This window comes from Astatotilapia calliptera, chromosome 15 (genome assembly GCF_900246225.1).
Source record: "Astatotilapia calliptera chromosome 15, fAstCal1.2, whole genome shotgun sequence".
Taxonomy (NCBI): Eukaryota; Metazoa; Chordata; class Actinopteri; order Cichliformes; family Cichlidae; genus Astatotilapia; species Astatotilapia calliptera.
In genome coordinates this window covers 33,118,976-33,134,382 of record NC_039316.1, presented here as the reverse complement: position 1 = coordinate 33,134,382, position 15,407 = coordinate 33,118,976, and the positions used below count along the sequence as shown (strand labels likewise).

The 15,407-nt window shown below is 40.9% G+C and overlaps 2 protein-coding genes across 4 annotated transcripts; one reads left to right on the top strand and one right to left on the bottom strand.

Moving 5' to 3' along the window:
* Nucleotides 1-1,221: 1,221 nt before the first annotated feature.
* On the bottom strand, nt 1,222-4,891 carry LOC113037357 (uncharacterized). 3 transcript variants are annotated; one of them, XR_003274619.1, is made up of 4 exons: nt 3,687-4,891; nt 3,104-3,300; nt 2,456-2,867; nt 1,222-2,080 (listed from the first exon to the last, which is right to left on the bottom strand). XR_003274619.1 is itself a non-coding variant. In XM_026194344.1 (3 exons), exons 1-3 carry the CDS (start codon nt 4,308-4,310, stop codon nt 2,783-2,785), a joined length of 906 nt encoding a protein of 301 aa, XP_026050129.1. In that variant the 5' UTR covers nt 4,311-4,891; the 3' UTR covers nt 1,222-2,782. The 3 variants fall into 3 exon arrangements, 2 of the variants coding, with proteins under 2 accessions (XP_026050129.1, XP_026050128.1); XM_026194344.1 differs by having other exon boundaries at nt 1,222-2,867; XM_026194343.1 differs by lacking the exon at nt 2,456-2,867.
* An 85-nt stretch (nt 4,892-4,976) lies between these two features.
* r3hdm4 (R3H domain containing 4) lies at nt 4,977-14,483 on the top strand. The gene is made up of 8 exons (XM_026142904.1): nt 4,977-5,314; nt 6,447-6,604; nt 6,903-7,024; nt 7,295-7,412; nt 7,479-7,564; nt 9,203-9,288; nt 9,786-9,841; nt 12,830-14,483. Exons 1-8 carry the CDS (start codon nt 5,274-5,276, stop codon nt 12,931-12,933), a joined length of 771 nt encoding a protein of 256 aa, XP_025998689.1. The 5' UTR covers nt 4,977-5,273; the 3' UTR covers nt 12,934-14,483.
* Nucleotides 14,484-15,407: the final 924 nt, after the last annotated feature.

Genomic DNA, 15,407 nt, shown 5'->3' with positions numbered 1-15,407 from the left:
CCGTCAGTAGTTTAAAAATTCTTCTGTAACAATCCCATCAGTATGTTTAGCAACAACAAGCATGTGAAGGTCTTGACAGATCTCATTGGTTTTACCCATCATGAGATGTTTCTTGTATGACAGCTTGGTAATGAGACACATTTTATAGGCCATCAGTTAGAACTGAACCAGCTGATATTCATTTGCACTAAGTGGCAAATTACTAATGACTGATTTCAGCTGATGTCATGACTTTTGCCTTTTGCATCTACTTTTTCCCTGTGTCATTTCTCATTATTACACTTAATTTATTATTAACTTGATTTATTATCATCTGTGGTTTGATTTATTTGCATGTGTGGATTGGATGGGTTGTTACTGACATCTGGTGAGGATTTCATGCCGATAGCACCTTTAGAAATAGATTTACTTCAAAAATTGGCGACACGTTCAGAACTTATTTTACCAGCTGTATATGGGTTGATTAGTCTTACACTGTGTTTTCTCTTTCTGTGTCAGTGTCATCACTCCTCATTGGTTTATTTGTCCTGAATGAATGTTATGCAGGGGTCGCTGCTAAACCAGTGAGCAGTGTAGCTCAGGATTCAGTCATTAGACCTATTACAACCTCATCTTTGTTTTACAAAAAGCATTCTTTCAGTCTGAATACTGAAATATTCAGACTGTATGTTTTATGTTAATTCTCAAGGTGGTTTTATAGGTTAGAGGGCATTTGAGTGGCGGGTTGTTTCAGGACTATACAGTATCTCTTTTGAGGAGAGAATTTACCTCTTATTGTTTTGTAAAAAACAACTTTATTATATCTTTTATCTGAATGTTTTTTTATTTATCCAAATTTTTATTATGCAGACTAATCTTATTATTTATGAATTGGGGGGGGGGGGGGTTCTTAACTTTGCTTGCTTTTCCTTAAAAGAGCTGGAAACCTCGTGATAAATGAGATACACGGGTGTCACTGTAGACGTTAAATTCATGTCAAACATGCCAAAAATTCCACGTTCAATCAAAGAAGTAATATTTAACAAAACAGAGCAATCAGTGAGACAAAAACATTGCCTTCAGTCAACAACTGTTTTTATTCTGAACTATGTGTTTGTTTCTTTCTAACAAACGACACACTGGCTGCTGAATGTTACCGTACTGTAATGGCATTTTTTATACATATATATATATATATATATATATATATATATATATATATATATATATATATATATATATATATATATATATATATATATACATGAGACAAACCTGACGTATCAGAAGGATTTCATTCCAAAATGCAACCTGTTTTTAACAATGTGGGGCAGCTGGATGGGTGAGTGATTAGCACACGTGCACTACATGGATAAAAGTAGTGGAGCAGCCAAGGAAACCAAAGCCATGTTTGGAGTTTGACCTTCTGTCATTCTCAAACACTTCCTCCACTTACAGCTGATTGTGGGATATCTATGAGAGAAGAAATGTCACAAACTGCGGCTGTGGCGTCCTGTTACTGCACCAAGCTCAATTTCAGTGAGCTCTCTCCAACAGCACATTCTTTCGGGAATCTTTGTAAAGACAGACGGCATGCTAGCTGCTTTAATTCAACAGTACAGACTTACTCCCAATACTTTTGTCCATGTAGTGTAACCTTAAAGGCTTCTACAGCTGCGTGCTGTAATTTCCCAGCTCCCTCTCTTATATTTCCAGTCTAACTCTGGAAAAAAGGCAGAAAATGTTTAATAAAAGATCAACAATTATACTAAAATGCCCTGAAATACTGCAGAACTGAAACTGTAAGCTGGATGTCTCATTTTGGAATGAATATGCTGTTCTACTTGAATATCAGCTGTAAGATGTACGTTATTTCCTTGAAGTATGGTAGCTTAAAAGAATGTCTGGTGTTCTGAAAAAATTAAAAATATCTGCAAGTTATGTGTGGTTGTTGAGTCACTGCGGCGTCTGAGCAGTCAGGTGGTTTGGCTGCACCATCCTGAGGAAGATGAGAGGCGCTTTGGGTGCAGGATGAAGTGGAGGAAGGCTCATCTGTCTGTTTACCCTGCAGGCACCAGGTGATCTGTCTTTTCCAGCTCGTCTGTTTTAAAGGAGAAAAAAATGTAGAATCAAATTTTACCGTTTATTTGGTGTAGATATTTATGTGTACACACACGAAACCTGCATAAAACTTGCTCTTGTGATAATATTTGTTCAGTTCAGCTTGGAGTATTAACACTAAATTTAACTAACTGACATGATTTTATGTGTCACTGACTGTCAACAGCTCCTGTGGATTACGTACTACTGAAGTCAATAAAAAAAATAATTTTCTTAAAGAAATAATCGACACAAATAAATATCAGCATTTAGAAGACATCATACTTCTTGGGGTAAATAAAGTATATTTAAAAAAAATTAAGGGAATGCTCGATCATCACAGTGTGACACAGAATCAGTTAAACTTCAGGGATACCAGTGTGTCCAGTTAGGAAGCAGAAACCACTGTGAATCCTCCTGGTTTGGTACAAATGAAAGCAACTCCATGAGGATGCCGTGACCTCCTGATGTCCTTCAGCGGGACCTGAAGGAACATCATCCAGCAGTCCCGGGTTTACAGTGGGTCAGTAATGGCCTGAGCAGGCATATCGTTGATGAAGGCCAGTCAAGCTGCAGGGTGCTAGACTGTGAGAACAGGACATCAGGGCCCTGTGGACTGCATTTCTGGCAGTTTGATGAAAAATCTGCCCGTGAACAGCCCACTGGAGGTCATTCTGTGGGGCTGTGGCAGTGCTGTCCCACTTCAGACAATAGTCTGCCCTTCTACTGCCCTGTCCAGCTCTCCTTGTGCGAAGGCCCATCTCCTGGTATTTCCTTCAGTCTTGAAACTGTATTGAGAGAGACAGCAAAACCTCTGACCACATCTTGAAGGAGTTTGACTACATGTGTAGGTACTGTCTCATGCTACCACTAGTGACAAGGACATGAAATTATAAAGTAGAGGAAAAACTAGAGAAAATCCCCTACAAACACATCCCCTTATTGTCTTATTGTTGCTGCTATCTAACTGGACAGACTGCTGTCCCTGAAGATTAATGGAAACTGTAACATCCATCAAACGTACACGCTGCCCCGCTTCCCATCCTGCTGCCCGACACTGCTCTGATCTGTAAAGGCCACGAGGAGCTGATCAGTCCGGTCTTGTCTCCATAGTCCTTCCTCGGCCCCTCTCCTCTTCTTCCTCAGTCTGTATGTGACAGTTTGCAGCAGTGCATTCAGGCTGGACAAGGTGATGTCAGGAAGCTGAACCTCAGCCAATCTCTGCACAGAAAAGAACAAACTCAAAATATGGGACAATCTCTGAAGCTGTGGGGCGGGAGGGACAAAGGATAAAAATGCTGTGCAGTCCCATATAAAGACAGGCATATGCTCATGCTAAATAAGCCCTGACTGGAAGCCTACATTTCCCACAATCCAATCTTTAAGCTGCCAACTTCTTTTAGACATTGTCCCAGCTTGCTACATGCTGCGTTTCTTTTCTGATGCTCAACATCTACTATTTCTACAGGCTCTGAGGTGCTCCCCCTCAACCCTTCACCTGTGCTAAATCAGTAGACTGCCTCTTTAATGTTTAATACACTTCCATCAAGGACAGGAACCACTATGTTCAGAAAATGTCCCAGTGAATGGATCTGAAACTAACTCACACTCTTGGAGAACAGGGGATTGTCTATCCAGGGCCTGATGTCTGAAGCCTGCGCTGTAACTGCTCCACTGCCTCCAAAGCCTTCTGCTCCAAGCTTTGCAGAGCTGGTTGTTGCTTGTTGATGCACAGTGATGGCAGGCAGAGGAGTGAGACAGCCTGAGCTCTGATCAAATGGTTTTGGTTCGCTTATAGGCGGCGGCAGAAATGGAGAAGTCAGTGAGAGTCTTGCTTTGGTTGTTCTCTCTGAGGTTAATCCTGACTGGAGGTCAATTGCGTTTTGTTTCTGTTCCACTAGTTTGCTGACAGATGGGTCTCTGCTGCTGGTTTCTGTTTCCTGTCGACTCATGGAGGTGTTGCTTTCTTCTTTCTCGTCTTCCTCCTCCTGCTCAGTCTCCTTAGCCAAGGTTAAAACCGGCATTAAGTTGACACAAAGCCTCATTATGTTCCCTGATATCTCACATGTAGTCCCGTCCTTATCTGTGGTGGACCTGCTGTCCAATGTGATCTTCTTTATCCTCTTCTTTGACTTCACTGTGCTCATCCTGGGAAATTGCTTCTTTGCTTCTATATTTAGTGGGAAACCTGGTTCTAGTTTTACTATCACTGTGTTGTTCTCTTTCCCCATCTCACTTAATAAATATACATAAAAACACCTTTGACCACTTCCTATGAAATTATTCAGACATATCCCACAAAACTTTATTGCATAAAAAACTTCCCTCTCTGATCTGTCAGGCTGAACTCCTCTCTCTCCAGCAGCAGTGGGAAATACTGAGAACAATTGGAGGTCTCTGTGGCTGGCCCATTAAATCTGCTGTTATGGTAACGAGCACACAAACTGCTGTCACCTGAACTTTAAGAAGAAAGAAACCAAAGTCAAAGCAGGAATAATGCCTGAGCTCAAAGCTCTCCAACATGGAGGGTTTTACAGATGATGGAGGCGCTTACAGAAATTATGACAGGAATTCTTGTTTGCTGAGGTGGAGCAAAGATCGTCTATGAGAAAGATGCAAAACGACCCACTAAGGAGACGTTTAAAAACAACAACAACATCAAACCATTTTCTTAGAAATAAATCTGAAAGCTTTTTTTCAGCTGCTTTCAAATGTCTTTGTTAAGAATCATATGCACTTAAAATTATAACCTTTAGGTTAAAGTGAATGCTTCAGTTTTAAACAGATACTCACTGGACAATGATAAATTTTGCTTATTTCTACACTCTATTGCATCAACGAATGTTTTAGTAATAGTCAAAAATAAAATGTTTCCAAACAAATTCATGGTCCATGTTTTATCATTCATCCTGAAGTCTTGTGTTATGAAGGATTTGTCCTCCAAATGTATTGTATTCATTTATAGTCATGTGAGACTACAAACTATGGACGGAGTGAGTGCTCTCTATATTTTCCTCTCTTTGTTTGTGGAAAAGACAACAGCCTACTGTCAAGCTAGCAGTCAGCAGCTAGCTGCTGACCTGATAATCTGTCCGGTTTTTATATTTCTTGTGTCAACTGTATTGATTTACTTTGTTCTCGATCTGTAAAGATACAGACAGTGGGATCTTTCCGCCTATTTTTTCTGGAATAAGATGGTCGTTTTGACAAATAGCAATGAAGAACAGGATTATATGTGAGTAAAAAAAACAAAAATACGAGTCTGTTTCGTTAGCTGGCTGGCTAATTATTAGCCGGTAAAATAAGTCATATTAACATAAATAGCTAGGTTTATTTTCAGGAGTCGTTGCTTGTATTAGTTGTATTGCAACGTTTCCTGCACATAAAAATTTCAATACACTCTGTAGTTGGTTTTGGTTATTTAAGAGTTAAAGGGCAATTTTAACACTTGTCCTTGTGAGCCTTTTAGCACCTAACTAGCCTTCCTGTAGCGGAGTCTAAAGGTGAGAGGCGGTTCTAATGTTCAAAATCCTGTTTTAAGCCAGAAATCGCAACACCGACCATAATAACTAATACGCGTTTTTAAGGTTGCATTGAAACATGTTTCGTTAGGTCTTACTTATTAAACTAAGGTTTGGATGCCAGAGGGAGAGAATGGGCGAACCTAAATAGTCCAGGCACAGATTACATCATATTATGTTGCTAATAACCTGCAGAGCTCAGGCTAAAAATGGCATCAGCATGTTGACAACTGAGCTCACAGGAAGAAGCTCCAGCAGAGGCGGTCCACACAGACACCCACTGACCTACATCTGAAGCTGCTGTGGGATGCTCTGCTCTGTTCTGACCCAGTTACACAGAGAAACCAGAGGAGGGAAAAATCTGCAGCTTTCATGGGTGTATTTTCAGTTTTAGTAGGATAAATGTCATCTATATGCTTTCATCTTAGTTATTCCTCAGATAAGGTGATTACATGGCCATCCATGTAAATATGCGTATTTCAATAGATTTTTACTACAGCTGTTATTACATGTCGTTTCAGGGTGAAATTATTATTGTGCACCTGTACTAGGTGTTGTGCAGGAAAGGCTGTAACACAATAAATAAGTAAATAGTCAGTTATATGTGTTTATCCTGCTAAGGGCTTCTGTGAACCGGGCCTGTTACAGGGTACACCTTGCTTTTACTTTCACATCTGAGCATTTGAATAGGTTTAAATAAAGCAGCTTGAGGAACAAGTAAGCTGACTTGATTCCCTTGAAATTCCAACAACTCAATCAGATTTTGAGATTGGAAGCTGGAAATTCTTCTGAAAGATATATCAACTCAAACTCACTAAACTGATCCACTGTGCTCTGTTTTTCCAGCCTGGTAGAGGAGCGTAAATGCACCTCATTGCCTAGCTCTCCTGCCAAGCGAGTGTCACCCACCAAAAAGAAACAGTTCTATATCAACCAAGCCATCCGCAACTCTGACCTCACACCCAGGGCCAAAGGCAAGAAGAGCCTCCGCCGACAGGAGAACAGTAAGCTCTCATTTTACGTAAATTAAAAGAACGGCGTCAGAGACTGCAGGCTGAGCAATGCTGGGAAAGCATTGAAAGGATTACTTTGGGGAAGAGTCTCTGTGTGCAAGTTCAAAATGTTTTATAGGATGTATTTGAGGCTCCCGAGGCTGCTGGGCAACATTTTTACAAAGAATTCTGACGTTAGTGGCTTCAATACCTTAGAGGATGAGAAAAACGTTTACATTAGTTATAAAGTCATAAACCTGTCATTGCTTTGCTCATTTATCTCTCTCTAATCTTCTCCTTTGAAAATTAGCACGCTACCTTGCTAATCTCCTTGAGAAAGATGAGTGCTCCAAAGACGATCTGGAGGTTTGCAGCAACCCAGCCATCCCATCCATCTTCTATGAAGTCTGCACCAATGGAAACTATGTAGAGGTACACAAATTAGTGGCATTTGTTGCAAAAGTGCGAACGGCTTAAGAAAAGATTTATAATTTCACCGTGTCATGTTCTCAAATTTTATGTACTGTGTGCGCAAATATTTACCTGAGAGGTCCCACAGGAAACTGCCGCTCAAAAACCGTGTTTGTGTGTCCAAAGAAATGTAAACTGTGTGGTTTGGCTTGTGCGAGGTCTCACAGGGCACAGGGTTTTGAAGATCAGGAACGCTGTCTAATGTCATTTCTTGTCTTGTTGTTGTTTTAGCCGTGGAACGACTTCATGAATTGCTCTGGTGAGGAGCAGGAGAGGCTGCTCTCTCTGTTGGAGCTGGAGGAGGCCAAGAAGAAAAACACCAACCAGCTCCTCAAAGACCAGAGGAATGGTAAGTCTCACCCTTTGAGCCTTTAAAGTGAAGCTGTTTGTCTGACTTTGTCGTCTCTCTCTGCAGTAAATCCTGCCTTCACTGCTCAGGACTGCTTCCAGAGAATTGATCGCAGGTTGCGAGCAACTCTGAGGCGGAAACAAATCCCCATGGTGAGTGTCTTCTCTGCTTCAAATCTCTCACTGTTTGGTCAGTGATTGCATCACTCATGTATTTGAAGTCGTTGTCTTTATAGTAAGTAGGGGTGGGCGGTATAAACGGTATATTAATTTGGCCAACGGTAGAGATTTTGACTATACCGCTCTACCGCGATAGCACATTTTGTTGGTGTCAACAAGCTGCGCCTGTTTTGGTCAGTAAGCACAACCAGAATTCATACATATGGCACACTGTCGATTTTTGAGAAAATTAAAGGATTTTAAGTGTGCCCTATAGTGTGTAAAATACGTTATACAGAAGAAAATAATATATCGTGATATATATCATTACCGCACATGCTTCAAATTATACCGTGATATGGATTTTTAGGCCATATCGCCCAGCCCCAATCCGGTTGTTCAGTGATGACGCAACGAATCCTACTTCCGGGCCTAAAGTAGTCTGCGTTTAATATGGCTTTTGTGTTGTTAACATGTTTAATGTTATGTATTTTCTTCTATTTAATCTCAAAAAGCTCCTAAAACAGTCAGTGATCACTGTTGACCTCCCTCGGCTTTTATTACCGCTAATTATTTATTTAAGCTCAGTTTTTAAAACCTTAGGATGTAGCTACAGCCCAGCCCATGCAGCAGTATATGAATGACTAACCTCGTATTGTGGATGGATTATCTCAGTTGTTCTCCTGGCTGAAGTTTGGTCCTTTTACAGCATCCTGCCATGCGATTACATTTGTTCCTGACCACCGAGAAAACTCACGTTAACTTTTATCGAGTGGAAAAAAAGTTAGCTTGTTTATATTATGCTAACATAGCTGTGTCGCTAGCGGTCACGTAGCACATCATTATATACCAGCTAGCCAAACTTCAGTAACCCTACAAACGTCACTGCTGTTTAGTTTTCTGTCTTCATTTATGCTGGAAGTGATAACAGAGCTGTACGTTTTAATTTGTTTCCAAAACCCCGCAGTCAGGACATGCTATATTGTATTTAGATAGAAGCTAGCGAGCTAACTCCCTGCTAACTTCTACCTCCGTTAAATGTCATAAATTCCATTTTCATGGATGCCTGGATGTTAAACTCAATTGTTACACCTGGTAGAGCAGAACGCTGATCATTTTATTAAAGATGAAAGACTTTAGACAGTTTTTCAACTCTCAGTAATGCCATAGTGATCGTTTGATATATGGACCTGCAGCGGAGTTTAGACCCAGACACGGCTAGTGATGTCAGACTGAACAACCGGATAGTAAGTTCAACTCATGTTAGTTTTATGTAGAGCCAGTTATCTCTTAACCACCACTGGCAGGTCCTCTTAATAGACCCATCTGCTTGTGGCTTCGTGCTGCAAGAGTTATTTCCTCATTGATTAATCTTCCTATTTTTTTATGTTTTATATAATGTTTGAAATTTGTGAAAAAGAGGATGTTCATTAGCCTTCTGTTGTATGAATGTGCCCAATGAAACACTGAAGAAAATCAGAAATTATAAGATACTCCTAATCATTATCAGGGACAAAGATGATGCGCAGGGACATGAGAGCAGGACTCCCTGAGATCGCCTGCTGAAGTTTAGTATTTTTCCCAAACACAAACTATGAATTTTGTGAGATCTGTGGTTTCTGCTTCTCTCAGGGAACGCTGGAAGTTCTGGAGGAAAACCTTCTGAGCTTCTTCAACGCTCAACCTCACTCAGTTTACACAATCAACCTCAGCAGCAGGTAGAAATCCTCTTCTTTCAGTTGGTGTGTCTGTGCTTCTTCAAAAGCTTTTCATTCACTTTAGTCTTTAATTGGTTAGACTTTGATAATGGACAGTGGAATTACACCTGTGGGAAGTGGTCTGGAGAGCTCAGTGGAATGTCATTTGTCAAGTAAAATCTGAGCAAATTACGACCTAGTGATCCTCAGTGCATTGCTTTGGCACCTCATTAATGTGTTAATTAATCTCATCTCAACAATGCTGCTGTTTGGATTGTTCTGACAAACATGCAGGTTGAAAACATGCAGGTAAACCTGCTGTATTAGATTGCATCAAGTCTTTATCGTCTGTCACCATAGCGACAGGAACAGGAGAAAATAGCTTACAGCCGGTGGTGAATACACAGTCTCCCTTTGTCGAGATGTGCGGGGAAATTTGTACACTACACAAACGTAGTCAGTTTGAATCAAGTGGGTTAATAACTGTCACATTTCTGTTGTTTGTGTTCGTCAATCAGCTTTGAGAGGCTGCTGCTTCACGCCATCTGCCAGTATATGGACCTCGTCTCTGCAAGTGAGTGGCAATAATGCATAATGGCTCAGTCACACTAGGGTAAAATTAGGATGGTAGATTGCCAACATGTTGCAGTCTGAGTCTGTCTGTGTCGATGAGCACAACTCTTCTGTGGCGTGTCTCTTTGCAGTAAAGGTTCGACTCAGCCGATTAGTTATTTCAGCTCATTATATTACTGTGTAAAGGGAAGGTCGCTGAGCGCCTGTGTCAACCTATGAGCTTCTCATTCACTCATTTTATTTCTGTCTGATTGCAACAAAGCAAACAGTATTTATATATATATTTATTAGGGGTGCAACGATACTCGTATCGATATTGAACCGTTCGATACAGTGCTTTCGGTTCGGTACGCATATGTATCGAACAATACAAAATTTGTAATTTATTTTATCAACTTTCCTTCTGACGATGCTGTCTGTGTTGAGCGCTCAGTGAATCTGCGCTCGACTGCTCCGCCTAGGCTGCACTGTCGAGCGCAGATCCACTGAGTGCTCAACACAGACAGCATCGTCAGAAGGAAGAGCGCAGGGCAAGCTAGCGAGACAGAAGTTAAGCTCTCCTTACAACATGGACCTCCCCCACCCTCATTCAGATCTGGCGTTTGGAATTATTTTGGTTTTCATGTGAGGTATGACCCTGAAGGTAAGCGCGTCATGGACTAAAGTAAAACAGTATGTTGGATGTGCCACGCAATGCTCAATTACATGGGTGGGAGCTAGTGTGTTAGCGCAGTTAGCTCGTTAACGTGTTGGCCGTCTAGCCCCAGGCACGGGGCGATCAGGGGTAGCTCGTTAACGGAGATTTGCCGTGTTGTGGCGTTAAGGTCATTTCAACGAGATTAACGCTGACAGCACTAGTGGGAACACAACGAATATGACTGCGCGTTTACGCCGACATCATCCTAGTGCAAAGACAAGTGGAAGCAGACAAAAACAACAAGCATGCATGCTACAAACTTTACTCGAGTCATTTAGACAGCCGTTAGCACATGATTCTCCTTATGGGGACCTGATATGTTTAATATTGTGGCGAGCTCAGACAAGGTGGAGACGGAGGTGTCGTTTAGTCTTGCTTCCCGTGAGCTAGCCAGGGAGCACAGCCGTTTATTGACATCTGCAGAAGCACACTGCCGCTAGCTAACTGCTCAGCGCGGCAACCGCACAGCAACAACAACACACAGGGCGCCCTCTGACCCCGGAAGGACACACCGTCGCAGCGAGAGGGCGTCACCCGTCACTATGGCAACATAAACAAAACATAACTGTACAAACAGAACCCCGAACAGCCCTGACCCGCTACAATATGCTGCTGAGAATATAGCCCAGAAAAAGCGGATAGTATAACTTTTATTTTGGAAAGAGCCATTTCTCTGTAATAAACTCTCTTTTCCAAAGATGAGTGATTCCTCAATCAGATACAGGGCTTGCAAAATCGCTAGCCCGACGTGCCGGGGCTAGCGATTTTTCCAGTCAGGCTACCAAAATCTATCTCTGCCCTGCCCATCGGGCTATTGTAGGAAGGAAAAATATATGTCAATGCTTTTGCATTCTTTCGGAAATGTAGCTGGGTAATTAGGTCATTGGCATCGATGAGCCACTGTCAATATGTGACATATTGAAGTCGCGTTTGAATTTGCGCTTGTTTTTTGCTTTCACTTTGCAATCGCGCGAACTGTGTATAGAGAGCGACAGCACTGATTGGTGAGTGATGATAATTTGTGCACCAATTCCTCTGACATCGTCTTATCAATCGTTAGCTTACTATGCAAACATGACAAGTGAAATCTCCCGCAGCTTAAACATGTGAGAGGTTGATCGCGCAGAGAATCGCTGACCGTTATATGTGTGTGTGTGTGTGTGTGTGTGTGTGTGTGTGTGTGTGTGTGTAAAAGCAGGATGATATATATTTTAGTTCTGCTGAGCCAAATAAGACAGGTCAGGGTGAAGAAGTGACAGCCAAAGAAAAGCTTACCACAAAACGGAAAAGTAATGACAAATCAGACTATAAGGCGAAAAGAAAGTGCAGCTTTATGGTTTCATGGACAAAATAATTTCTGTGGCTGCAATATGACGAGCTATATAACCGGGGCTGCACATAAGTGGTCCGCAGGTGCGCATTCGCTGTCAAAATAAAAAAAAAAAAACGCGCACAAGATATGAAGTTGCAACGCATGTTTGCATACATAAGATTTTCTGGAGGAGGACAGACATTTGTTTAGAACTCTTACAGATGTCGAAGAAGCTCCTTTAAGCAATTACTTTGATGTGTTTAAATATATGTGTATACATATATATATATATATATATATATATATATATATATATATATATATATATATACACACAAAAGAAATAAATGAAAAATGTAAACATCTATGTTTAGTGAACTTTGCAGTGTTGCTCTGTGGTGCAGCTACGACACCGTAGCAAAGTTTACACACTATGTCTACTTGATCCACGTCTGACTCCACGAACCCATAATGTTTCCACACCACTGAAGTTTTTTTTTTTTTTACCTCTCTTTTCAACCAACAGCAGTCACTCTCCTCTCCAAATAACTTCTGCTTAGCTTTCCGAGCTTCCCTCGGGTCCTCTTAATTGTTGTGACGCGTGTTCGAAATGCAGAGAGGTGCGCTCGATTTGCCACACGGAGCAGCGCGAGAGTAAAGCACGAGGGAGGTGCTAATAATCGGCTCAGTCATTTTTAATGATCATTGAAAGCCCAGATCGTAATCGAGATTAAAATTCGATTAATTGAGCACCCCTAATGCAATGTATTTTTTACAAAAAAAACCCCCCAAAACTTACTGGCATGTATCATCTTTTCATCTCATTAAAATTGGAAGATTTTGAGTTGTTATCATTATAAATGCTTCTGTCTTTACATAATCGTACTTATCCAATCCTGGCTGCGCCTGCTAAGCCAGTTTAGTTTGTTTCAATCACATCACAGTGATCAAAATCTATTTCTCGCTTGTTGGGCCTCCAGGCAGCGACTACAATGGCTTACGTCAGACTGAAGTGGTGAACAAGCAAGAAGAGTTCCTGCCTCCTGGACTCCTGCTGTCTGCCTACCTGGAGCAGATGAGTTGAGGACAGGACCACGCCCGTTTCTGGTTCTTCCTGCTGCAGACAGGAGCTCTGAAATGTAGATATGATGTGCAGTCTTCACACGTTGTTTGTAATAACCACCCAGCTCAAATGTCTGCTTCTCTTTCTCTCTGTCAATTTTCCATAAACTAGATCCAAAAACGCAACAGAATCGATCACTGGAGCGTTAGCTAGGTTAGTTCGTGCTTAAAGTTGAATGTTAAACTGTTGGTTGGGTAATATGTAGTGAGTATACAGCTCAGCAAAGCAGGGTCTGAACACAAAGTCGCATCTGAGGCTTACAAACTGATACCTGTTTGAGGTTGGTAACTTGACCTCTCCTGTCACACCGTTACATTTTCTACCCCACGGTGTGTGTACAAGCAGCACAGGAAATCCAGCTGCTGAATTTTACTAACAGTGGACTTAACACTTGACAAAACAGGCACAGTAAATTACAGCAGTAAGTCCTGAAATAGAAAGCATACTGTGTAAGGTCTGTGAGTAGTCTGCAGCGCTGTGTGTGTGAAGGTTTTAGGACCGTTCTTAAATGAAATGCATCACCGCCTGAAACAGTAGCCTGCATGAAGCATGAATTTTAATCTCTTTATTACTCACAAGAAAGAACACCTCTTTCATTGCTACTTGCAAATTATAGTTACTCTCTTTCTATTGTGTGTATTATTTAGAGGCAGATTGAGGCTTTGAGGTGGGTCTGAGAAACCCTTACAGTTCAATCAGAGGCATCTTTTGTGACAGCTGAGTAGCGGCTTTATGAGTTCTGCTTCCAGTGCATGTGTGTGCCATGTGGGCATTAGGTTCAGTTTTCTGCATGTGCAGCAGATCGAGCATAGATGCTGACAGACTGCTGCTGTCACTGCACACTGTCAGTGTTATGTCAGTAATAGCCAACATTTAGGATAAGAAACTATATTATTCTATGTTTTGGTGCATCAACGTACAGAGTGCTCTCTCGGTTTACATGAACACACAGCTTTTAACTGCTAACACAGATTCAATGTATACTGTACCTACAGTAAATGGGGGATAAAACCTGCTGAGCTTTGACTCTCAGGTATGTTAAATCTCAGTATTTGCATCCCTGGAAAATACTTCTGCCTTATGAACACAGTTTCTATGTTTTCTCTGTACAATTTTCTACTTTGTACTGTACTTGGGTTTTGGAAACGTGTATCCAGGTTATTTAAGGAAAAAGAGACTTTATTTCTGTTTTCTTTTTATAATGACGGCAGCAGAGTAACAAAACTTGACCTGTTGGTGCATTTTGTCAACAACCAAAGTGTGCGTGTGAAAATCCAACTTCTCAGGCTTTTGACTTGTCACTCTGAATGTCATGTAGTGCTCATTTCTGTGTACTGTGTAGAGCCCAGCCTGTTTTTGAATAATGTTCACCTCGGGGCCATGTCAAATTTTCCATTACATGTACACATAATTGTGCCAATCATGTTACATTTAATTGACTTGTGCCAACATTTGAATTGAAAATGCCCAAAAAGTTTGAGAGCTTTATACAATAAACTGAAAAATCTTTGTGTATGTGTGCATATTTATAAGTATCGCTGCAACTATTAAATGATTTAAGTTTTTTTTTTCCATTTTCTCATTTTATTATCGTCAGAATGCTGAAAACAAAATCTGTGTGAGTGCTTTAAATAAATGGAAGTTAAAGTGTTCATTCACATTTGTAATATTGACTTAAAATCAGACCTAGTTTTATTCTTGAGATTGTTCTCCTTCTGCTAACCTAACAGCACAGGTATACGCGAAGGCTAACAGCTCTTCTCCAGCATCATTGCTCCAGTTCAACAACCAAATCTGTGTGAGATCAATATCCTTTTTTATCCATGTTTAAACTGAAATATCATCGTGCAACATTATGCCTTTGGACCACTTTTCTAAGGGTAATCATCATAGTATAAAAGTTTTATGTATGTGTTCCTTAATTCCTTCTGGATGAGAAGAGCAATCTTGATGAAACTTTGTATAAAGAAAATTAAATATGTAAATCACATATTAAAAGATTTTATACAAATATATATTTGTACATTTAACAGGTCAGCTGTTCTCCACCACCCCTTTTTCAATCCTGGCCTCTCTAAGAGTTCTCCCTGCACTGACATGAGTAGCACAGGGGGACAAAACCTTGTGGTCTCTCAGCAGCCTTCAAGTTGCAAAAGAGAAAGAACGCAGAAAATCAGTTGCAGTTCCCAAAACTCGGAAGAATTTTCTCAACAAGAATACGTCAACGCATCAGCCAACCCATCCTCCTCTAAAGATGATCTTGAAATATCTAAAGAGACCCTTTTGGGAGATCACTACGAGGTTGAGGGTTTCCTTGGAGAAGGGCGCTTTGGTATTGTAACCAAATGTCGCAATACAAAAACCAACGAAGTTGTTGCTATTAAAGTCAACAAGAGAAACAATGAAATTCTGCAACAGGCAAAAATGGAAATTTT